Below are 25,199 nucleotides of genomic sequence, written 5' to 3'. Positions count from 1 at the left end.
GTCTCGTTCTTCCTACAACGGGCTGGGGGGACCCGGGGCTGGAAGGGGGACCGGGGCCAGCGCCCCCCGCCCGGTGCTCGGCGCTGCGCAGGGAGGGCCGGGGCGAGACGCCGCCCAGCCGCTAGGGGGCGCTGCGGCGGGAGGTCCGCCCGTCCCGTCAGGCGCCGCGCCTCCGGGAAGACGCTCTGGCCCGTCCTTGTCGGCGTCGCGGTCTCGCCGGGCCGCGGCTGACGTTGGATAACAAAGATGGCGGCGGGGAGCAGCAACTACTGGGAAGGCGAGTGGGGCCTGAGGGCGGTGGGGACGGGGCGCCGGCGGGTCCGCGGAGACCTCCCGGGGCACAGCTCGGCCCGGGCACGGTGGAACCGCCGCCGGTTCCCTCTGCCCGCCTCCGGGGTTGGGAGGGGGGCTGGCGCCGCCCGAGCCCAGAGGCTGCGGTGGCCCCGTCGGCTCCTCAGCCATGAGGCGTCGGTGCCCGGCGGGGAGGCCCCGGAGGCCGCGGCGAGGGGGGTAACACCCTGCGCCGAACGCTCCCAGTCGTGGGAGACAGGTTCTGTGGGTGTCCAGCTGGGAACCCTCCTCTTCCAGCGTGGGGAGGTCCCCCATCTGCGAGGGCCCCCCTTTGTTGGTCCCCCTTTCTCTGTGGGGTTCCCCTCTCTGAGGCTCTGAGGGGTCTGCGCCAGCTCTGCTTGAAAGCACCTGGTGAAAACGCGTTCCCACCTCACTCCCCCCAAAATTCGTGGTGTCACCGTGCGGGTTTGTGACTCTTCCGCCGCTCTCGGCCGCCCTGTGCAGATCTCAGGAAGCAGGCGAGGCAGCTGGAGAACGAGCTGGACCTGAAGCTGGTCTCCTTCAGCAAACTCTGCACCAGCTACAGCAGCACCCGAGACGGAAGGCGCGACAGGTATAGGTACTAGCCCATTTCTTTATGTTTTAAATGCTGCTTGTGGTACTTGGTTCATTTTTATAATTTGCTGAATGCTAGTCCCACCTGTGGCTTTTATGCTTAGCTTCTTAAGCAGCTGATTTCAGCACTTCTTCATGCTGTGATGCTGGCGTTGGTCTTGATGCAGTATTGAGCGATACTGGCGTGTGAGTCAGAAAGGTGTGTGGGCTGCAGCAGTGCATCGTGAGAGCTTACATGTCACTCCGGGAAGCTGAATTTAAACTTCAGACTGTGACTGTGGCGTTAGCGTGTGAACTAACGATACGACTTTTTAATGCTCACTACATTGCCTTATTTTCCAGTTTTTCTTGTGTTAAGCTAGCAGGAGGTTTTCAGGGACTTCAGTATTAGGGGAATTTAGCCTTACGCATCTCAGGTGGTGTGGTATTTGTAATCCCTGTGTTAATGATAAGGGAGCTGGAGTGCTGAGCAGCTGTGGGTGGTCCAAGGTTGCACAGAGGACCAGCCCTCCCTTCAGGAGGGGTAGCTGTTTGTTTCTTTCTGGCTTTCTCCTAAAACGAGTAATAATAGTGAGAGCTCTATGTATGGTTTTATATATGAACCAGATGCATACGTATACGTGTGTATGTATATGAATAGTTTCTGTTTGCTTTATGCAGATTCATGTTTGACTGAAGAATTTGTATGATAAAACTTTTCAAGTCTTCCTAGCTTATGGGCCAGAGTTGAGGTCTTCCCTACAGTTCCACAGCACTAATTATCAGCGTCTCTGTCACTGTGTACAACCTTTATAAACTGTCATTCTTTGCTTATTAACTGTGGGCCCCAATGCTACGTATCATGTAAACGCGTTGCGAATGTGACTACTGTATGTATGCGTGTTGGTATTTTTCTTTGATGATTGAACCAATTTTGAACGTTTGTTTCCATGAATGTCTGATCCTGGAAGCCTGAGAGAGCCTCAAGAATGGTCATGTTTCTCTTGAATCAGAGTCCTAGTCTCTCTCATTTCTAGCTCTGTGCTGTTACTTGCCACGTAATCTAATTTTTTTAGTTATTTTTGCTGTCCTGTGTAAAACTTACTTCTCTTACTCTAGTTATGGTAGCTTACCAAAGCAAAGAGCAGTTTCTGAAAGGTAAAAGAAAGCAGTTTCTACAAGTTGGCATAGGAAGTGTTGTGCTTGTATTCTGTCGCTTAGATATGACTTCTCATTGTGGTTTTAGTTTACCTTAAAAAGCATAGGGAAGGTGTAGTGTATAAAACTGTGATTGTGATTAATTGTGTGGTTTGTATTGCTGTGTAGTACCCTGACTGCTTAATAGGTCAGTGGGTTGTCCTAGCACTGTGTTACTGAGGTGTAATTATGTAGCTGGTGTAACATGCTAATAGTGCAGTGTTCCCTCCTGCCAATAAATAAAAAAAGCAAGCTTAAAAGTTGAGCAGAGAAGGACATTGGTGCTAGACACGTGCTGGTAGTGTTTGGTGTCAGGCATATCTTCCATATTTTCCCCAAGTGATACTATGTCATTAGTTCAGATAAAAGTTAATGGCGCGTATGATAAGAAAATGTAGTTTTTTCTGAGTTTAATTCATCTTTCTAGGAAACCTGGGTAGTGGAGCTTGCCAACGCCTAACGCTAGTGTTTCCTTATTTCTTGCATTCGTGAAAAGGTGAAGTTACTTTTCAGTAACTGCTCCTCCTCTTTTTCCTTAGCTCTGACACAACTCCTCTCTTAAATGGCTCAAGCCAGGACAGAATGTTTGAGACCATGGCTGTGGAGATTGAACAGCTTCTGGGAAAGGTAACTCAACTTACTGTGGTTCTGTTTCAGTAGCATCTAGGAAATATTGCAGAACAGGTTTCTGTGATGCATGTTAGGAAATACTAGTGTGAGTGATAAAAAGTGTTTCTGAAGGTATGTGTCGTTACAACTAGCTCCTTCAACTTATGCATTGTAACTTTCTTAGCAATATAAGCCATTTCATGTTTTGGGGTTGGGTTTTTTTTTTTCTTCCTGTAGCTTACTGGAATAAATGACAAAATGGCAGAATACACAAATAGCGCAGGAGTCCCATCCCTGAATGCTGCACTGATGCATACGTTACAGCGTCATAGAGACATATTGCAGGTAACAAACGTGTGTCCTTCTTGCTTTTTTTTTTTTTGCTTTGTTTGGAATAATTATTAGTAGTGCTGATATCACAGCATGCTTGAACGTCTTGTCAGAAGATTTAAGTGCTGCCTATCTCATCTCACTTCTCTCCAGGTGTTACAATTAGTGAACTCTGAGTTGAAAAAATGGCGGTTTTTTATGTCGTGTTGGTGACTAGCACCTAGCTAAGAACAGTAAAACATGCCATCTTACGTAGGTGTCTTTTATGTAGCAAAAGGAGAAGGGCACTGTAATGAATTATCTTGTCTGTGTGTTCTGTTATATAGCAATGTAAGGGGGAATATCACATTTAAGGCAAGAAAATACGATTGTAAAACTATCTAAAGGGACTTGAAGGAAATGTGATGGCTAAAGCCAGTAATTAGTGTTATAAATCAACGATGTTTCAAACTGGTGACGTTTTTAAGGCATATTAATATTAAAAATGCAGGGTTTATTATTTATTGTCTGGTCTTATACAGTTTGGTTTTTTTTTTTTTAATATGCAATACAGAATGTAAAAAGCATACTGTTTCGTAAAAGCCATAGCATTTATGTGAAAAATTCTTTCAAATGTTAACAATGGGTTTGGTGGACGCCAATTGCCGGTTAAATTGATTTTCAAGAAGTATTAGCTGCCTGAAATGTTTTCAAATGTAAAATTGCAACTTGAACGTTTAAAAAAAAAAAAAAGAAAAAAGTTATCTTCACTGTTCTGAAAAGACTTCTTTTTTCATCTGGTGTAACTTAACAAAATAAACCGAAGAACATCTTCACCACACCAAATAAGTAGATTTTACTGGGCTTCTTATTCAACCAGTAATGGGAGATTCCAACATAAAATGGTAATTCATCAGAAAGGTGAAGATATATGAAATTGGGACAAGGAGTTACAGTGGATTTCTCTCCATAGTCTTAGCTCTAGCTACAAAAAGTTAGCAAATACTGCAAGAGCAGTGAATTTTAAAAATATTTTGCATGAGCTTCCAGGTTTTTTTGGTGTTTCATTAGTGAGTTGGTCTTGCACTTTGTATTAGAGAACAGTTAACACTTTAAAAGATGGTTGGATCTTACTGGAGTATATTGTTTTGTTAAATTGATCTCACGATCCACATTTTGGAATAATTGTTTCATTACAGGATTATACGCACGAATTCCACAAAACCAAAGCGAACTTCTTGGCAATACGAGAAAGGGAGAATCTGTTGGGATCAGTACGGAAAGATATCGAGTAAGTCATATTGTGCGTTACAGCAGTGGCATGGGACTGTCCTTGGAGGGAGAAGGCAGCTCTCCTGTAGGAGAATACTTGGCATAGCTTATTCATCTGTGCTCTGAACAAAGCCAAAGAAGTTATTTGAATTGATGACTTTTATTAAGGTTGTGTTAAGATTCTGGTTTGGTTTGTTTTTTCTTAACTGAAAAGGAATTCATGTTTTAAAGTAAAAACTATTATGCTGTGCCAAATCACATTGTTAATGTCTGGAACTCTTCTGTCTGGTCACCTCAGAATAACAAAGCGTGATAGGTATGCAAATCAGTTAATATTGTCTAATGAAAAGCCTCTGGAAAAAAATGGGTTTTAACTCTTATTACTTTTAACACTTTAGATCATATAAAAGTGGGTCTGGAGTGAATAACAGAAGAACAGAACTATTCCTGAAGGAACATGAGCACCTTCGAAAGTAGGTGTTATTTGTTTTTTCCTTGTGTTGGAGGTGTGTAACTTCTCTGGGGAATGGAACATTCTTAATTTCAAGTACGGGTGAAAGCTTTGTCTTTTTATAGATATTGTCCACAATGAATGTCTTGCACGGTGTATTCTGTGATAGCGCTGCTACTTATGCAGCTGGATAAACATTTATTGCTCATGCTGACTGTGAAACGCATGTGGTAGGTAGCAGTCACGATAGTTTTCAGTTATTTTGACTTTAGGATCTTGTCAGCACTAAGTGACGTTTATATATTGTCTTCAGTGAGCTTTCGCAAGTCACTTGTGACCCAGAGTTCATGCTTGGCCTCCTCTCTTAAGAAAGTAAATGCCTTTACAGTATAGTAACTGGGATAAGGGTGAGAAAACAAAACAGAAAGTCCCAGTGACTTAGCTTTTCTTCCCTTTCTTCTGCTTTATTTGTCAGAGTCAGGCAAAGAGCGTTTTTTCCCTTTGTCTCCACTGAATATGTACAAAAAGTGATGGAAGACACTAATTCTGAAATCACCAGTGCACTTAAATATTTCCAAATTGACTGTAACTTATTGGCCAAGATAACAAGCAAAATAGGAAGCACTTTCTTTTTGTTCTTGTTGGGGGGCCGTTAGGTTATGAGTAACTGCTCTGTGTGTTCCCTGTTCAGCAAAAGCATCATGCTCCAGAGGAAGAGCTCTGGAAGGTTCATGTTTTCTAGATAGTCAAGAAGTAGCACTGATCTTCATGCCTCTGTGTTCTTGATTGTTGTGTTAAACTCCAATCCTACACCAGAGGGCAGGCTTTCATTTAAAATAAATAAATAAATAAATAAAAAATTACCTGTGGCTTTCTCAGATGTGCTTTCTTAAGATAACAAACTTCTAGCCAGAACTGCACAAAAAGCTCTTACAGGAAATTAAACCCAAATTTTTCGATTGCGGCTTACCACCGCTGTATCCTCAATTTTCTTTAATACTTAGAAATTAATTTAAAACTTGAATTAGGTTTTTTTTTTTTATCGGTTGAATTTATTGTTAAACATGTATGATCAGTAAATGTAAAGATTGCAGGGAAAAAAAAACAGTCCTAATATTTTGGGGGTAAATGGTAGCTGAAATGTGGTACTTTGAAGAGTCAATGTCAGTTAATCTGAGTAAACCTGATTCTTTCTAGGTGTTGTGTTTGGGGATTCTTTTGGCTTTGCTTTGGGTTTTTTTTAACGGAGGGGTAGTAAATACTTTTACACATTTGGCATTTTGTTAAAGAAAGCTACAAATAAAATATTTCTGGAGTTGTAAGATACACTTACAAGAAACTGACATTCCTCTGAGTTCACTATTTTGGAAAATTTGAAACGAGAGAGAAAAACTTAAAACATTTTGTAAACGTTATCCTGTAGATCTCTTCAGAACTTGAGCCTAGCATTCACTGAGGCGTCAATTACCTTGATCTTGTTAAACATATGAAACTCTCAGGTATGTTTTTAGGATGAAAATGCATGAAAAATAGAATTAAATTAGTCAGTTTCAGAAACAGCTGAACCATCTTCTAGTTGATTATTTGGAAATGTCAAGACTTAAAAACCAAAACAAAAACAACCAAAACCCACAACGCTGAGGAAAAAAAACAACCAAGAAATAAGTGTAATTTGCGGATCTTTAGGAAAACAGGGTGAAAACTAATCACGGAATACTTCTGCAAGGTGGAGATAACTGTAAGGTGTATGAAGAAATCTGGTGTAGAAGCAGAAGGCAACCTTGGCGAGAAATCAAAGCTTGCAAGATGTTCAAAACTCTTGAATTGAGTATTAGTAAGCTCAGAAATAGATACTGGCAGAGGAAATTATTAGAGAGTTTCAACATACTTGTCTTCAGAGAAAGCAGTTAATGAGCTATTAATGCCAAAAAGCTGTAAAAGCTAGCAAAAGGTCCCAAAAAATCACCAGGAGCTGGCAGATTAGACCAAACATACTCCTAGGATAAGCTGAGAAGCTTTGTGTGAGTCTTGATGATGAATATTTGCAGTGCAGTAAATAGTGGTGCTAGACTAATTGATAGAACTACATGATAAATATACGTATACGTTGTCACAAAGACGCAACAGTAAAAATCCAAATGTATTTTTAGTGAAATTGTGAAACCTATGAAAAGAGCTTGAAGAATGGAGATGGGAACATAAACTTTGCAAGTGTATGATTATATGCTGCAGAGTAATGAAATAATGCCACAGGAATGATATATTTGTATCAAATACCGGAGCGTTCACTTGGTCTTGACCCTGCTTAATTTATGATATTAAGTACTTTAACCTATTACGTATTTATTCCATGATCTGATAATGGAGAATGAGCTATCACCCCACTGCAGAGAACCAGACTCATCTGTCAGCCTCTTTTCTTTATGCGCCACCATGTGAGGCAGGAGAAGCGGAAACTTGAGTTTACTCTTGGCGGTGTTTTCTGTGAATGTTCTTTAAAAAGCATGCTGGCAGCCCCAGGCTGTATTGTTTGTGGTGCTATCTCACTGGGGAGTAAGGGGAGGAGAGCCAGAAAGCTCTTTTCTGGGAGGGACTTTGGAGAGACCTGCGTTTTGCCTAAATCCGCCTTTTTATTTTTCTGTCCCATTTTGAGCATCATCTCTTCTAGAAAAACTAAGAATGAAGAAGAATCTGTCCATGTTAATTTTACATATGTAGGTAATCGTAAAAAAAGGAGGGGAAATTAAAAAAAAATAAAAATAATCTGCGAGTACAAAATTTTGATGAATAAAAGGATCGACCATATATTAAGCAACAAGGGAGTTGCACCAGCTGAAGCGCTATGCAAACCCTTGCTATGCCTGTAATAGATAAACCTGCTATCCATTAAGCCAGGAGGATTGTGGATCCGTTTGGATTCACTTTCCCTGGGTGGGGCTGGCTGCTGTGTCAGCGCTGCTGGCACGGGGGTGTTGTGCACTTTCTCGTTAGGATCACAGTGGTGCCGGGGCAGCCCTCGGGCTGGGGGCATGAGGGTCTCCATGTTGATGTACCCCAGTTCTGGGAGGGTTAGAGAAAGCGTATCGTGTTCATCTCGTCGACTGAAAGCTTCGCTGCTGGTTCAATTCATTTAATAAATCATCTGATCCTGAGTTTTATTGGGAAAAGAGATTTGTCTAGAAATTTTACGGACTGTGGAAAGGAGGCGTAAAGTTTCTAAGTCACTCAGTTCCCTCCTTAATTTCTATACTGATTATTCAAGGATAGTTTTACCTACCTCTGGAAAGAAAAACAATAATGCCTAAATCTTTTAATAAAGGTTTTAACACCTGTTAGTTGAAATGAGGCTGGAAGACAGGTCTTGTCGAATATTGATGCCCTATTAATATTTTTACCTAATACCTCAGATCTTTTGGCATGTCAGATGCTTAAGCAGATACCCAATCTCACACGGTCATGTTTGCAGTTGATTTTTGAATGCTTGTTTTCTCGGGTCTGTGCCATTCACTAAAGGTGTTTGTCTCATCTTTTCTGTTTGTATGCTTTTGGCCGGGGAGGTAAACAAGTCATCCTTTTTCTTATTATACTGTTTTCCATCTAAAGAAAACAATTTTGATGAATAGATCTGGCTTAGCATTTTAAAAACTGCTCTGAAAAGTGCTAGCTCAGAGGAAAGAATCCTGTCAACTTAAGTGTTTGCCCTGAGAAATTCTGCAGTTATTGATGAGTTATAGCCTAAGTCAGCAAAGAAGGGACTAATGTGTTTGCTTGAATGTGCAATATTGCATGTGTATGCGAGTGAAAATTTCCCTTGTGCTAGTACTTGCATTGTATGTGGATGATATCATATCAGGTGATACTGATGAATTTGTGTAAAAAATTGATGAAGGCTTCCACGGTTTAGATAGAAACTACAGATTTTATTACCTATGACAAATTCCTCGTAAAACTAGATGAAAAGTAGACCATTTAGTGGTCGTCAGCATTTGCTGTAGTAGATGCGTTCTGGGCCACTGTATGAGTATTCCTTTATTACTCAGCTCCAATACTCGAAAATGAGACATTGGTCCTTCTCCAAAAGAAGTGGCGGGTGGTGAAGCAGGTGCCTGTGCGGATATCATGAGTAGTGTTTTTAATTGTTGTCAGATGACTGCATGTTTCTGGTGAGTGTTGCTATGCAGGTTATCAGTTTATCCAGTAAAAAAAAAATAAAATTCAGCTTAAGAGTTTCAGGTGTAAGTGATGCAGGTAGATGAGATGAACCTGCTCAAAGTGTTCAGGCTTGCTAAGGACACAAAACACCCCTGTGAGTCTTAAAGCGTGTGGCACTGGGAACAGAGAGGGTAGGGGTACCAGAGCGGGTGGGTGAGGAAATTTGAAGGAGAAAAGGAGGAGTGCAAACAAATCGGAGAGATGAGTTCTGCATGTGAAAGGGAAAAGAGGAATAAGAGAAGTGAGCAAAAGAAATAACGGGAATCTGCAGCCGTTGCGTAATGGTGCTATTAATAACACGTACCTGATTCACGGAGATGATTAGGATAAATTTGTGTTTGTGCAGTACTTCATATATGTGGAGTACTCTGGAGTACTGAATATTTTTATTATATTATTATTGCATTTCATTTTTCAGCAGAACTATTTCAAATTTCCTGTTGTTGTTTGGGCAGAAACAGCCACATTCAGTAGAGAATAATCACCAGGAAACTGCTTTCAAACTTTGTTCATAGTACAGTCCGGATCTTACTAAAGGGAGTGACTTACTGACCGTTTTTCCTCTAAATACTGATGTTGCTTACAAATTTTCACTTTGGTACTGATTTGCACAGAGAAGTCACCTTAATGAGATGCGGACACACCTTACAGGGTTTTTGTTTACAGGCGTGGTGATCTTTTGGGAAAAAGGTACCAGTTGTCAATGTTAATTTAATTTCCTTTTCTTTGTTATCCCTGTTCTCTGCTCTGCACACCTTGATCTCTATTCACTGTGCTGTTGCTGCTCAGGTTCCTGTGAATTTCAGTGGACCTTCAGTGTTGGATTAAAACCAGAGAACTGCTGTTGTCTCCCCTTCCATCCCTCCCTTACCTGCAATTCCGGGGGGGACACAGATGCCTGGGCAGTTACTTTTCCAGCTGATACATGGTTCACCGCTGCATCTCCTTCATCTTCTCTTGGAAAGAAAGAGGCTGTAGAAAAAACAGCTAATTCACCAATTCCTTTTTCCTTCCCAAGGTAGTTGGGGAAGCAGCAGGGAGGGAGGAGTGTGATGAGCCTCTTCCCTGGGTGCCGGCTGGCTGCCTGCTCTGCAGCCTCAGAACTGCTGAGCTCCGCTTTACTTGGGCCCAATAAGGTGGTTTTTTTTAATTGCAAAACTTGCTTCTAAATTAAACTTACTTCTTGTTCGCGTCAAAGCAGAATGTGGTGTTCCCGTCATTTGGTTCTCTTAATTTTAATACAGATTTTAACTGAAGCAGCCCTTGGTAATGATTAATTTTCCTTGCTTTATGACAGTTATGAAAAAAACAAAGCAGATCTGCTATGAAAGGACAGTCCATGCTATGTATGGCCTTGGTTTGGAGCGTTTGCCAAGAAGCACTGAATACGGTGTAACTTGGCTGTGGACTTGCTGTGCGGTAGTAAGCGAAGGCTGCAGCACTTTGTTTATTGAACTGGAAGGTACAGTGCAAGGAGAGACTGAGGAATCTGGGTTAAAATGTTTCTCCGCTGGCCATTAATTGCAAATCTCTGGCAATGGTGTCTCACAGTTTTCTCAAGTACCATTGACTTGTTTTCTTTGTTTCTGGAATAAGGAAGTTTGGGAAACTATTGCATTAAAAGTGTGTGCTAGTGCCTCAGCTAGCCAGGCCGAATGGCTACGATAATTATCTTACTGATTTACCATTTGAATATCCACGACACGGGCTTTTTGGGTAGAGATATATGCTCTGTCTGAGTGGCAGCACAAATAAAATGTTTTTCAAGGGAAGGATTTGAACAAAAGCGGATTTTTGGTATTGCAAAAGCTTACTTAAAGATGCATAACCACTTGTACTGTAATCCTGTTTCAAAATAGGATTGTTTTCTCTTTCTGCTTTGTTTCCTACTACTGCAGAGTTTTCTCGATTGCAGTTATGCATCAGTGATTCTTTAGCCTTATATCTGCATGGAACTGAATGGGTTTTATTTCCAAGGCTACTGGCAGAACCTCTGTCTCTTGAAGAGTCGTGGCAGAATGTCACAAGGCCACTTCATTCGTGGCAGAATGTCACAAGGCCACTTCATACGTGGCTGGATTGGCTTCCCCTGTAACAGTCCCAGGTCGAATACGAGTCTCGGGCATATCATATACTTAACTACACCACCAGACTGAGCACAATTTACCGATTTCCTTATTTTAATCGTAAATAATCCTCGATGAGGGAGACGGTTTGTGTCTTCTGGAAAAAGAGAAACTTCACTGTTTATTATGTGACTGTAATTATATGACTGTATGAACAAGTTATTGAAGTAGTTTAATGAGAATTTGGGGAGGTTCAAAGCTTGCAGGCAATGAAGGAAGATGCTCTCCTGGGTATCGTTATTATTTATAAATAACTTAATAAAAGAGTGTGAAAATCAGCCAAGCACTTCAGGATTTAAAAGAGGTTTTCCCTCTAAAAATAGCTTGGGCTTCATTAGAGTAAAATCAACTAGTGCTTTTCATCTTCCTGTGCTGTATTTAGGACTTAAAAAACCAAACCTACGCCAAAACACTAAACCAAAGATTATGTTTGTCCCACAAGGTTTATTTGCATGCCTTCCTTATAGTTGGATTGCGTTAAATACCATAATCAATAATTAATAAAATTAATTTAATTTAGGTATAAAAATATCATTTTTTTATTAATATGTCTATAAATGGATGATATTTGAAGAGGTGGGGGGACACCAAAACCAACGAACCCACCGCACACACGTGCATAACCTACTTTGGGGACTGCCTGTGTAACTTCCAGTACAAAATTGAATTATCCAGTTGACAAAGAATGCAGTCACACAAGTGTTAGCATCAAGAACCTCAAACTCATTGTTTGCTTTTCATCTGTAGAAAATGTGAAGGTTTATGCATGAACTTCCATGTATCCCCAGGAAAGAGGCTACAGAAACTATCCTAGGTCTTTTTGAAGGTGCAGAAACTAAAGAACAAACCCTCATAAAACAGTGTGAAAGATCACCTGAGTATATCACCGAAAAAAGGTGGTTGGGACTAAAAACCTGCTCTGGTTCTGGGCTTTACCCTAGAAATAGCACTATGCCCTTGATTTGGAGAGAGGGAGAGATGTAAAACCACACTTCAAACTTCAGAGCTCTGTGTTTGCTTCTGAAGTTTCTTGCTGGTTTCAGAAATAAACAAGTCAGTGATGCCTGTTTTATTTGTTTTTAGCTTTCCTTTCAACACTGTTTCTTAACTAGGACAGCTTCCCCCCCCCCCCCCCAAGGTCTGTATTGAAATTAGGACTTTGACAAGTACTGAAATCCCTCTTGCATGGGTTGGTTCTGAAAAGTAGGTGCATCTTTTGAACAGAATCAACAATTGTGGGGTTCTATAGAATTTCTCTGCTGGAATCTGAGAGTCAGTTCTTATTCTAATGCAACATGTCGGGTTTTTTTGTCAGCGTGCCTGTGTACTTCCCCCTTCTTTAAGGCCAGAAGTGCTCGCTCATTATTTGCTATTGGAACCTCCTGTACAAACAAGCTGTTGAATTTCACTTGATGTGCATGGGTATGTTAAATAGGGGTTATTTCCGTTTTTCTCAAATACAGAGTGCACCTCTGGAAAGTTACCGTAGTACTGTGTAAATGTCATTCTTGAGTTTATTTCATTTGAACCTCAGTACTAATGCATCAGCATGAGGTTCTCGTCATTCTTGGCTGCTGTGTGGCAGGCTGTGCAGATAACTAACTTTACCAGTGGTTTGATAAAAGACATTGACTCCCATCTGCTGAGGATACTTTCTATCAAATCCGTGCTGGTAAGCAGAACTAGATCCAAATTCCCACTAAAACGTGCCTGTTTTAGCCTGGTGATACAATTTTGCTTAGACCCTTTCAAGGACCTTAGTTTTGTTGTCAAGTGAAAGATGCAGAGTGCTTTTCTCTCGCTCGAGAGACTTGTTTATATGGAGTATAGTCACACTTCTGGAAGAATGCAGCTTGTTCGGTCTTAGATAAAAAGAAAAGCCTAAGAATGCAGTGAAATTGGGTCAGAAGAAAAACATTGAGATTTTCATCCATTAAGGAATTGCAACCTCAATTTGGATTGTAGATGGCTTAAATGCAGTGTGCACTTTAAATTTTGAACCACTGGTGTTCATTATATCATATAGTTAACTATGCAATTTTAAGAATCGTTTTTGGAAACTTAATAAACAGGCAGGTAGATAGTTGTAACATTAGATACTGTGCCCAAGTCCTGGATGAAAGCCATATAGCTTTCTACATCTACCAACCAAACCCTCAAAACCACAGCAGGTGAAAATACAGTTAGGAAGCAGAATACATTTCTATCAATGTGTATTTTAGGGTTTTGTACTGAATTAAAATTGGGTGGTTGTCCCAGGGATAACTCTCACTTCATTTCTGTGTTAGCTTCACTGGAAATTAAAAAGAGATTAATTACAAAGTTGTTTGTATGATGGGGCTTTTCTGCAAGACATTCCCCGTTGGTTCTCTTTTGGTTACTTAGGAGTGTGTGAGTAGTCGAACAATTTTTTTTAGCTTTGTCTAGCTTTAATCAAAAGCCACTGAGCTAGAAAACTGGCACAATCTTTTTTGTTACAGTAGAGATGATAAACAGCTTGTGTTTCTCGTAAGTTTTGCATCTGTATAGTCTGTGTGTGCCCACCAAATCAGTAATGGCAGGTTATCCTCATAAAGTTCATTTTTTGTCAGATCAGCGTTGGATATCAAAGGCTGTGTTGCTTGGTTTTGAGTTTGTTTTATTTTCCTTTTTAGTTAAAGGTATAATCTAAATTATATGTTTTAAACCAGACAGAATAATGAAAACAGCACTCCTACTGAGTGCTAGTTCTGCATGCAGCATGTAAAATTTGAGGAAATGCCGATATAGTCCATTAGTAAGTTACTGGAATTGTTCTGACAGTTGTGGTTACTGATAATGACTTACAGTAAGGCTTGCCCTTCTCAGTTCATTTAACTTTGTTCCTATGGGTAATATGGAGCAATTATATGGGAGGGTCAATCTATCCAGGAACTTTCACAACCATGAACAGAGATCCTCTAGAAACCTCATTATGTGGCTGTTGGTGCCATCCTGGCATTGGTTTTATGCTTACTAATAGGCAACCAGCTGCCGCGCTTCATTTAGACGATAGGAGCTGTTTTCAGTTTCAGTTTTTAACTGCGTTCTTTGAGTAAACCGTATATTGCAGATTATTGAGAAGGCTCTTATTTCCTTATAGATGAGCTTTAAAGGAAGAAGTATTGCTGTTGCTCACCCTCTTGGGACTCTCAAACATCAGGCACTCTCCCCAGTAGCCTTTCCATGTGCCAAAGAGCTTTCTTGGCTAACTCCGCTTTTTGCAGAAACGTTTCTTTAACTCTGTTGATAATTCCCATGGAGTTCAGTGGAGGTGCAGACTGTACCCTTTGGAAATCCAGGAGAAACCGCCTGTTGGTGTTCTCAGACCTGTGAAGGTAGATCCCTGTGTTCAGGGATCTCCCCGCAAAGGGAGAGCATCCCTTGGTATTCGCTTGCATCCATTAAACTGTTCTCTAAACTGAGTTGGAAAAACTAATCTTTTCATTGGTTGCTGTGCATATGTAGATGTGTTTACAGATGTTAGACAGCTGCAAAGAAAGTACTTATGTTAGCTTATCTTCAGTCCAAATTGTTGGAATTTATAAGCTGGCGAGATATTTACTTAGTAAATAGACTTAGTAGTCCAATTTTCAGTGAATTTTGTGTCACAGGATTGCAGGTTGGAGAGAATGAGTTTCCCCAACAACAACCACCAGTTTATGTTCCTGGAAATCCCTTGGCAGATTCTTCCCTACAGTGAAAAGTATCCCTTTTGTGCGTTTTTAGTTTTGTTTTTCCTCATATACAAGGTACGTGTGATCCATCTGGAAAGAAATTCAATACCAAATAACATTGGTTAACGCCTGCCTGGAGCAGTGGATTATGTTCCAGTGCCTTTCATTCGAGATTTAACAAATTGCGTGCATTGATTAAAAGCAATGGGATGTTGTGCTATTGTGCTTTTTTTCTTTTCCAATTTTGCAATTCTTCCTCATTCTTATTGAAAGCGATTAGTGAGTGCCAGACTCCCCAGTACAATGATCTGCAGAAATAAGTTTACGTGTTTAGAGTTTGTAGGTGTGATGTTGTTAATAACATACTGTTCCTTTGGAGCAAATCTATGCGTTGACTTAATGCTCGTGATTGTGCTGGTTTTTACGTTTGATTGTTGTAGGCTCTTATTTCATTTTGCCTACCGCAACAGAAAGCGTGAAAACACTGCATCTCCTTAGCATCCAGATTTATGCTTTAATTAACATATAAAGGGAACCCACAAAACATAGCAGTTTGTGTCAGTATTTGAACCTTTCTCTGCTTTCAGAATGGTTTCTGTGGGCAAACTGTTCATCCCTGAAAATGCCCGTTTTACCTCATGTTTTTGTTTTTGGCCAGCTGGCTCTTCTCATGCTGGAAACGTAAGATGGGTGCTTCGTAGTCAAATATATTCCTTTTCCTGCCTGAGCTGTTGCACGCGGTGCATTCCGAGCAGGTGCTGCTTCTGCTCTTCGATAAAGACACAGGAGCGAATTTTGTGCAGTCTACACAGTCCTCTGTTAAAATTTTTCTCTCTTCAGGTGTCATATACCCAAGGTATGTTTGTCTCGCCCTGCGCTTGTGTTGAGTCTCAGTCAATGAGGAGGCTTCTACACCAATTTTTGTCTTCATTAGCAACTGTAGGAGACTGTCCAGACTAGCTAAGCACCTCCAGTGGAATTCGCTCTTTCTTTGACACTAAATTCAATCAAGCTTGAGACAAGTTTTATAAAATCTGGAATATCTTGTTTGATATCACAGGAAAAAAAACCCCAGTGTTCTGCTTTACATTCTTCTACTTAAGTTTTTTAAGAGCTTAATGTTCTTTGGCGTTTTTTAGATGATAAGTTACATTGATGGCAAGCAGAAAAAATGAGTTGGAGCTCGTGTTTGTGTGTGTGCGCGCAGCGTTTCTTTTACTTGTGAGTTAGGAATGATTATTATGATGGAAATACTGACTGTATAAGTCTGATTTGCTTCATCATAATTGTATGTTTGTATTAGAGTATCAAGTATGTTTTGCAATATTTGTGTTCCCTGAAACTCCACGTTGCCTGGTGATCCAGGACTGTGAAAATACAAAAGATTTATTGCAGGCAGTTTGAGAGAGCTGCGACTAGTGATTGTTAGAGAAAGAAAAAGCAAAAATTATTATTTCTGTAATTATTCTTGATGAAAGTAAGAAAATAGTTATCAAGTGCTACATTAGTTTATTTTACAGGGGTTTTCCCTAATCCTTTTAAATTAGTCTTTGTGATAATACCGCCCTTAATTTCATGTGAAGCGTTTAAAGTGCATTTTGAAATGAGTTGCGTGCCGGTGACTCTTACTGCTGCCTCTTGTTTCTCTCACAAGCGCTTGTATTGGGTATCTAGCTTCTAAGTCAGCAGCAAAGTCTATGGATATGGGAGAAGCCCAGTCCTCACCTAAGTAATCATCTATATTACTGAATTTTAACTACTGGCGTAGAGATTTGCTTTAAAAAACAAAACATAAAAAAAACCAAACCACAAAATGCTTCCTTTAGTTGTAAAAGCTTGATGTGATGGGCAGGCTTGTTTTCTATCCTAGAGGCATATTTCACTTAATTTTACCTTTGGATTAATTTACCCGTCTGCATATTTAAATGACAAACTGCACAATCTCTTCTGAAGACAGCAATTGCAGAGAGGCCTGATTATTTCATATGCATGACTGCTGCTGCTGGATTTGTGCCATTTATTATGGTAGGTGGTTGCCTCAGCATCTTTCAGCGTTTCTTTTGTATAGTATTTTTAAATGGTTTTGTCAAAGTGCCATCTGTCTGGACAGGTGAAAATACATAGCTTATTGAAACAGATGGCAGATCAGATTAATATTGCCCAGAACCATCGCTTGCTTGCTTGGATGTTCATAAGATGTCTACTGGATTTGTTGTGCTTGCTTGGAAAGCAGAAGAACACAGTTAAGAGATTTTTTTTTTTTTTAGGAGCCTCATTTTGTAGTGTTTTGAATGTGTAAGTTAAGCAAAATTACCTCTTTCAATGTCAAACGGTTGAACATTATTCATAATTGTAAGAACAACTTCTATTTGTGTAAAACAAGTTATTAATAGCCAGAGATCTGCAAACTTCCCTTGGGTCTCTGGACCCTGTTGTACTTTGTGTTCCTGATCTTCATTAAATCTGATTTATTTTCTATGGTTATGAACTGTAAAACGATGAAACAACTGCTTGTTTCTGTTTGGGTATCATTGTAAGTGAATGTTACTATCTGTATGTGCCAAGAACTTTGAAAGAGTTTAGGAGACGCTGTAGGAGTTCATGTTATTGCCTTTAGGAGAAGCCTCTAGCATCTGCTTAAACTGAACTTTTGCAGGAAGTGCTAGAGTCGATAGAACTCTGACGAATTCTCTGATGCGCAGATTTTTACCATAAAATGTTCCTGCTCACGCTGCCTTTACCAAAATTTCAGTGAATGTCATTGCCATTTTCTGCTTGGGTTTGTGCAGCTGCTGAGTGTTTGCAAATAGAGACGTTTTTGGAAATCCTTTCAGGGCCGTCAAAAGATGCTGCTTCTTCGGGTGGGAAGAACATACTGGAAGTTGTGTTCAGTAAATCCGTGTGCTTCCCAGCTATTTATTTAAGACTGTAAGAGTTCCGTCTGCCCTTACCTATACATCAGTCATTCTGAAGAAAATTCATATGCATCTCATCCTTTTAAATAGTTGGGATGACCTCCCCGTAAATTGAAAAATATCGATCTTATGACTTCAGATGCCTGTTAAATGCCTTGTGTTGGCATTTACATCTAATGTCTGTGTGCGTTGGTATTGAGCACTCTTTATGACTGGTTTTATGTGTTTTTATTAACTTCTGTATGTCATTATATTACAGATAGCTATGTTTCCAGGGTTTATTTTTATATGTGTGTATATATACATACATATATAAAAAATAACGCAGTATAATATAATCGAACCTGAAGTTTTTAAATCCTTTTTGTGTTTATGTCGCTGATTAAGTAATAAAACTGCCTAACTACAGGCAGTCCGTTCTCTACCATAAAAAGCAGTTAGTGTCTGTGCTGCAAATGGGCAAGATTAATTTTTTTGTGCTCTGAAAACCTTGGAGAACATCCTAGTTCACTTAAGGTCTCTGAATGTGTTCAACTTCCCTGTCGTCTTCAGTTCATCAACATGAAAATACTATAATTTCATCAGTTAAATGGACAAAGCTGGTAATGCTGGTGATGATTTTTCCAGGGCAGAGGTTTCTTTAAAAGAGGACTGTTCTAGCAATGTTTTGTTCCACAGAATTAGTGTAACTTATTTCCAGCGAGGCTCCTGACGTCTTTTTGTTGTTAATAAATTTAAAAAAAAAACCAAAACACAAAACCAAAACAAAACCCAACCTTTTTAAAAATGGTGCGTTCTTTTGCACCATTCTTGCTTTTCAGACTGTTTTCTGATGTTTTTGCAGTTTAATCTTATTATGCACTGCCCACATAATATACTTGTCTGTTAGAGACTATATGTGCATGAAAGGCTCATTCTCAGTTGAATTTTGTATCTTTGAAAATCAGCAATTACAGAAATCTTTAATGCATCACTTTTCCCTTCTGCTTGCCTTGGGGACATTATCAGATGCCGTGAGACTTGCGACTGCTAACATCATTTTGTGTGCATAACTATGGTGTTTTACTTCTCTGTGCCAGTGGTAATAAATACCACACAGTGAATGAAAATGGTTTTATTTGATTAAACCGATGTACTTGCAGCTGATGCCAATCTTTGGAGTCTGGCTTTGTTTTGGGAGCAGAAAGAAACGTTCCGGTGTTTGCTGCCCCAGTTGAGTCCTTCTCAACTTAAAATTGGGCAAAATATTTTTAGTGCTCTGTGTGCTGTCTCCATATTTCCAGCCGTGGACTAGACTGAAATAGCAACCTTCATGTTTTCACTCCTCTTCACAGACAAATAAGGACGTTCTGTTAGCACCTCCCCCCTCCCGAGCAGTTTACACACGCGCGCGCACGCTGCGCAACGTGCTCCTTCGCCGTGCTCCAGCTGGAGGTGTGGGGGGATCTCCAGAATTTCTGTGGGCTGAAGAAAAGTTCCAAATCGGGCAGCTCCGGCTGAGTCAGAGGCAGAACTGTGCTGTGCCGGAGGCTGTTGATACCTTCCCTCCCGAGATGGCAAAACACTTGGAACAAGGAGGATGAAAGATGAAGGCGGTCATGCCCTTTCAGCGTCTTTTAATTCTTTTAGTTTGGCAGCAGTAAAGTCTGCTTTAATACTGGAAACAATATCCAGTACAACATCAAACTACTTTTCATCAGATTGATTTCCTTCTTAAACTGCAAACTCGCGTATTTTTTTTGTTGTTATCATAAAAGAATTTGTGCAGGTCTGTGGGATAGACGGAAAAACTGTAGGGATGCTTCATTGTTTCTGCAATACGGGAAGCAGCGATGCAGTCACCTATCCTATGTCCGTGTTACATTTGAGATACTGATTGCTTTAACAAGATATGTTTTCCAGGGCTTTCATAATTGCCTGTAAAACAGTGATTAAAAACCTGTCTATAACAAGTTGAGTACGTAAAAAGAGAAATTGCTCAAGTCTTCTGAGGAGCTTGTTTGGCATCTTAATCTCGCGCATCCGTTTTTAAATGAAATGTTCTCTCTGTGGTGCTGTATTTTAGGCTTTCCTTTTCCCAGCGACGCCACACAGAAACTCGATTAATGTGTGGCAGCGAGGGGGAAGGGGCACCTGTTACCAAGGTCTTTCTCTCATGGATGGCGTGTATTCTGTTTCCCATAAGCATATCACTTAATTCTCATCCAACTGGTATTACTATAGAAGGAACTTGCCTCATTAACCACATAAAACTAGCTCTGAAGCAGTGTTTGGAGATGTTGTTACCTGGAACCAAGCCTCAGCTTGTATTGTTAATTGCTTTTTTTTGAGGGGGTGGGCAGGAATGACCAGGGCCAAAGAGGAGAAAAAAAGGTACTTCCTTTTCTAATACTCATTTCCAAACTCTTCTGGGCTCCCGGTACATATCAGGCTCAGTTAACGTTAATTAGCCGTGAATCATGGAGCCTAATTCCCCTTTTTCTGTCTTCTCGGTATTTTATGTGTTCTGAGCATCTGCACTTGCATACAGTTAGGAAATGCTGCTGTAGAGGACACTATGTGCATCTTCTCCAAAGTCTCTCGTATATACCAAATCTATGTAGTAGCAAAAACTGTTAGCATCCTAAAATGAGACATTCTAAGGGCAAATTTGTGAATACCAAATCTATGTAGTAGCAAAAACTGTTAGCATCCTAAAACGAGACATTCTAAAGGCAAATTTGTGAAGGATTGTGTCATGGAGATTTTTGATTTAATAATCTAAAATAACACTTCATGCTTGTTCCTTTTTTAATTTCATTTTTTTTCTTTTGGCTTTCAGCTCAGATCGACTGATAGAAGAAACAATAAGGTAAGAATGAAGTTAGTAATTTTCATTCTTTTCTGTACAATCAGTGTTTACACTGAATTGTGTCCAAAGATATCAGTCATTTTGTTTATACAATAACTGCATTGTTTACAACTCAAAGACAGTATTACAATGAAACGGTGGTGGGTTTGGTTTTTTTCCCCTATTCAATATCAACATGATGGTGTTGCTTAAATATTTTATTCGTCCTAGTGTAGAAAATGCGCGTTTCTGTTCAGAGGTGAGTAGCTCCTACAAAAACAAAGGGAATGATAGAGGAGAGTGAATGTCAGGGTGAGCCTTTGAGGGCTATTCCAGTAGTCCAGAAGCTGCTGCTTCTCATAGTGACACTCTTCTACAGCATGATTTTCTGTAATCCTTCAGTGTATTCAGCACCCTAGTGTGCAGCTGATGCAGGTAAGGGCTTTTCCCACAAGGGCTTGAGAGGTTATCGCTGTTGTGTAGTTATTTATCTCTTGGTTTTTTTTATGTTGTTTGAATACTTGAGTGGTACCTTCTCTAACTGGTCTAGAAACTTAGAACCATAGCATCATAAATTACTTTTATCATCAGTGCCCTTACCAATCTTCCATTGAACTCTGGGATTTTGCAAACCAATAATTCAGAGTGGCTGACTTAATGGTTTTAAATTTTAGATTATTGCTTTAAAAAAAAAAAAAAAAGCGGGGGGGAAGAAAGAAATCAAGATACACTTTCAGATAATGCATGTACTGGCATAAGTGATCAAGAAGAGTAATTAGAGGGGTAGCAAGGCTCTACGTCCATTAAGGGCTGGCTAGCTTAAGTACATACAGTGGGCTAAGTATAATTAACATTGTGGAAGAATGTGTTAAACCACATTTATATGCAGTGATGAACCAAAATCCGTCAGTATAATAATGTCTGAAAATGTGGATATAATCTCACCACAGCCTCAGAAAGATATTTGCCAAGTTTAGGACAGTTACTGTGAGTATTTGTTTTACTTTGAGTTCTAGTCCTTTCCTGATTAAAAATCCTCTCCTTTATTGCCATACTTGTAGCCCTACTTTTCCGTCTCCTAAAAATGCTCAACATTTGTTGAATCTCTGACTTCCAGCCGCTCCAGTAACTAGAGCATTAAACAGCATATGGTGATTTATTAAGCTTAATATCCTGCAAAATGACTTGTGTTTTATCATCTGAGCTCTTTGCCTAGCCTCTTGATTATGTGTCATCAGAGAAGCTGAGAGTGCGTGTATGTGTGATAAGTGAACCTCCCGGTCGATTTACCTGTGCAAGGGAACGTAGCCATGGCAAACTGGAGCTCAGGACAGGGCAGCTACCTGAATATTCACCCAGGTTCCTCCCTCAGTTTTGAGCCTACTCAGAAGCTCCATGGTGGCATCAGTAGGTGTCCTGGCTGGTTTAAAACTGCTTTGAGGTTCCTTTGGATGGATGAGCTGCAGTTCCATGGCTGACTACAAATCGGCTGTCTCCGCAGTGACTGCTTCTCACGCAGTAACCCCTACCGCACAGACGGGTTCAGAGCTCTTTGGTGCTGTTTACTGAAACCATTCCTTCTGTTAATAAATGAACTTTGATTTTTATTTTTTTTAAGAGGCTAGATTTCAGCACTCCTCGTTGCACCATTTATTATCTGTAGTAAATGAACCTCTCCTTGTAGTTGTTGCCAAAAATGTTCTACACTTCTTTTTGTAGAAAAAGAGTTTGTTTTGGTAATGACACTGAGCAGGAAATGTAATTTCATTTATATCATCTTAATTCAATTTCGACACTGTTGAAGCCAGAGTGAATTTTTTGTTTTACTCTTTTTCTTGTTATTCCCAGTAAATGCAAGCATTCGGGTTTGATATTAAGTGGTGGTAAACCCTGCCGCATTTGAGTGAATTTACCAGATATATATTTACCCAACTTCTGATTATCAATTGCTTTGTTTATTGTAAACCAGGTAAAAGAGGGAGCTGTGCAGGGGAAGCTGCTTGAATGCAGATTCCTTGAGTGAAGCGAGATGTAATTAGCTTATTCTGGCTACTAATACTGCTCTGTCTTCAAGGTTTACATCTGCTGTAGTTCATTACTCATTATTTGGGTGTAATTCAGGAAGTTAAGACATCACTTCTTAGTTTTTGAGGGGTTGTTATTAGGCAGGGATTCTGAACGCTGGAAAGCATTTTTCTGTGGGTGCAGAGGCTTTTGTTGAGAAGCTGCAGGCTGGTGACCTCGTTGCCTGGACTTGGCAGCCGGCACTAATTGTGAACCCCTTGCTCTGCCTTTCTGTAGAGAAGAGACCAAAGAAGTGCAGAGCTCGACTCATCTGCATGTGGTTCATCCACGGGAACAACCATAGCTGCAAGAGAATATGTGGGCACCTACGCTGAAATGGTTCAGTAACTAAGGCCATGGGCAGGGCTGTCATTCCAGATGTTCTGTTGGGACTAAATTTTTTATCGATTTTAAAACAAATTACATGATACGGGTTCTTACTGCAGCATATTTCTTTCCAGAAACGAGTGGGATGTGATACTTTGTACTGCAGTTCTTTTGGAACAGTGTTCACTTCTCTTGGCCAGATTTAAATATAAGCATAGATTTTGCTTAATATGTTTGCTGTTCTCGGGTTTTCATTTTCAAACATTATCACTTCTCCAAAATAGCAAACGATTTATTTCTTGTTTTCCAACAACTTGTATTTTTAGGCTGGCTCGGTTTGAATTTTTTGGTAGTTTTGCGTCTACAGTGTGACAAGTTCTTAGGTTTTTATTGTAAGACTGTTTCTGAGGCCTGATTCAGGCTGATTTGTCTGTATTTTTATATTAACAGATTGGACTACTCTTCTACTCTGTAGACAGACCAAAGCCATAGATTTAATCAAAAAAAAAAAAAAAAGTGTCTCTATATATTTAGGGTATTTCTTTAGGTAATAATTAGGATTTAATAAAAGGGAAAAATTCACTTGCATTAAATCTTGAATTTACAGAAAGGAAAATGAATTCTGTAATGAACGCATGAATTAGATTTTGACTCAGCTCTTTTCAGAAGAGCCTCGCCAAAGTATCTAGGTAAAATCACTTGCATTTCTGGGGAAATGTTCCTTTTGTTTTCATCTTAATGTTCATCGAAGGACACAATAATCTCTAAAGTAATTTGAAAGATTGTATGTGTGTATGCATGTATATATACACACACACGTGTATATTTATAGATATGAATATATGTGTACATATGTATATGCAAAGAATAAGTGATATAATCAGAATTTTTACCAATTTAAAACTAGATCTTGCATTTCTATGCAGAGTCACAGAGTCCATTCCCTTAATCATAGACATTGTCATGAATTTAAATGAGCAAGTATGATTCATGGAGTACAAAATGAAGCAGGAGTTCCAGTAATACATGAATTATTTGATATTTTTTTTTTTTTTACATGTCTTGTTCCTTTAGAGCTTTGTTTTAGTTCTTCATCAGTGTAGATTTGACTGAGCTGTCTCAGTGGATGAAACAAGGAATTGACTTTTTGGTACATTTCACTTGCTAATACGCTGTATCTATGTGGCTGCTCGGTGGGGTGAAAATACCCGACAGCGTAGACATTTGTCTGGGTAAAAACACTTTACTTCCAAGTCAAGCAGCATTAAAAGTATAGCTTTTAGACTAGTTTGACTGTGATAATGGCTGGAAGCATTTATTACTCTGTACTTTTTCATGCCAATGAAAACTGCCAACTCTACAAATATCAGTAGTTTTACTTTTGAAGAGAAATTTGGTTGCATACCCACAGCACTACTGAACATTCAAGCTTGAAATGTAAGTGAAATGCTGAGGAAATCCGTCTGCGAGCACAGGAATTTGAGATATTCCTGCTGATTTGTGGCAGAAGTGGGTGGGCTCTTTGTGGCTGTGACCTTGGGCTTACCTAGAAGAGATTTCTCCAGTAGTGCAGCAATTTTTATTGTTGGGCTTCAGCAGTGCTTTAATATTAAATACAGAGAGCAGAATACCATCTGGTTTTAGAAACTTGGTTTACACCCAGCTCTAGTAGTTCAAGCCAGTGCAGCCCCGAGAATAGCTCATGCTAGTTTCCAAACGAAATGTTAAATCGGGGTCATCTTGATTCCAGTAAGAAGCATTTAATCTTTTAACATAAATGTTGTGTAGAAGTTTCAAAACAGAAGAAAAAGGCATTCTTGATCTGGGGAGATTATCGTGACGAGTAACTAAATGGGGCCGATATTGTGAATGGGAAGAATATGATTAATTTTCTAAAAAATGCATTTGTCGGTGGAGAAATGGCAACAGTAAGTCAATGAGCATATGTTAGGGATGGGAACGAAACCAAAACCTGCCTAATGAAGAATATGAGGAAGCTGCAATACTTAAGACTGTACAAGACCAATCAATGGACTAGTCCCCAGGAGCTGTGTGTTTTCTGGTAGCCCTTAAATTTAATAGTGTCATTTACAGATACAAAGGCTCAGGTAAACCAGCTCGTGTTTTGAGTCATCAAATTATATATGAAGAACAGTGCTTTTTACTTGGATTTTGACTTGTTAATGGTAGCTACAGTCCAATTAAATTCTTGTTCATGGATATCACAATTCCATTTCATTACTAGACTGTATTATATTAAAAATGGTAATCGCTACAATTATTTTTTTTTTCTTCAGAGCTCCTCAG

General features: G+C 39.8%; 1 protein-coding gene across 2 annotated transcripts in view; it reads left to right on the top strand.

Annotated features, from left to right (window-relative positions):
• The first annotated feature begins 148 nt into the window (after nucleotides 1-148).
• GOSR1 (golgi SNAP receptor complex member 1) overlaps nucleotides 149-25,199 on the top strand; it is a 36,738-nt gene continuing 11,687 nt past the window's right edge. The window contains exons 1-7 of one of the 2 annotated variants that reach the window (XM_063342556.1): nucleotides 149-277; nucleotides 796-904; nucleotides 2,622-2,709; nucleotides 2,929-3,036; nucleotides 4,200-4,291; nucleotides 4,671-4,745; nucleotides 20,493-20,522. In XM_063342556.1, coding sequence (XP_063198626.1) covers nucleotides 247-277; nucleotides 796-904; nucleotides 2,622-2,709; nucleotides 2,929-3,036; nucleotides 4,200-4,291; nucleotides 4,671-4,745; nucleotides 20,493-20,522 — 533 coding nt within the window. In that variant the 5' untranslated portion in view covers nucleotides 149-246. Of the gene's footprint in view, nucleotides 278-795; nucleotides 911-2,621; nucleotides 2,710-2,928; nucleotides 3,037-4,199; nucleotides 4,292-4,670; nucleotides 4,746-20,492; nucleotides 20,523-25,199 lie in introns of both variants that reach the window. The other variant, XM_063342555.1, reaches the window with a different exon arrangement.

Source organism: Chroicocephalus ridibundus, chromosome 7, assembly GCF_963924245.1.
Source record: "Chroicocephalus ridibundus chromosome 7, bChrRid1.1, whole genome shotgun sequence".
Lineage (NCBI taxonomy): Eukaryota > Metazoa > Chordata > Aves > Charadriiformes > Laridae > Chroicocephalus > Chroicocephalus ridibundus.
The sequence above is the reverse complement of the archived record's forward strand: the minus strand, read 5'-3'. Positions and strand labels throughout refer to the sequence as shown.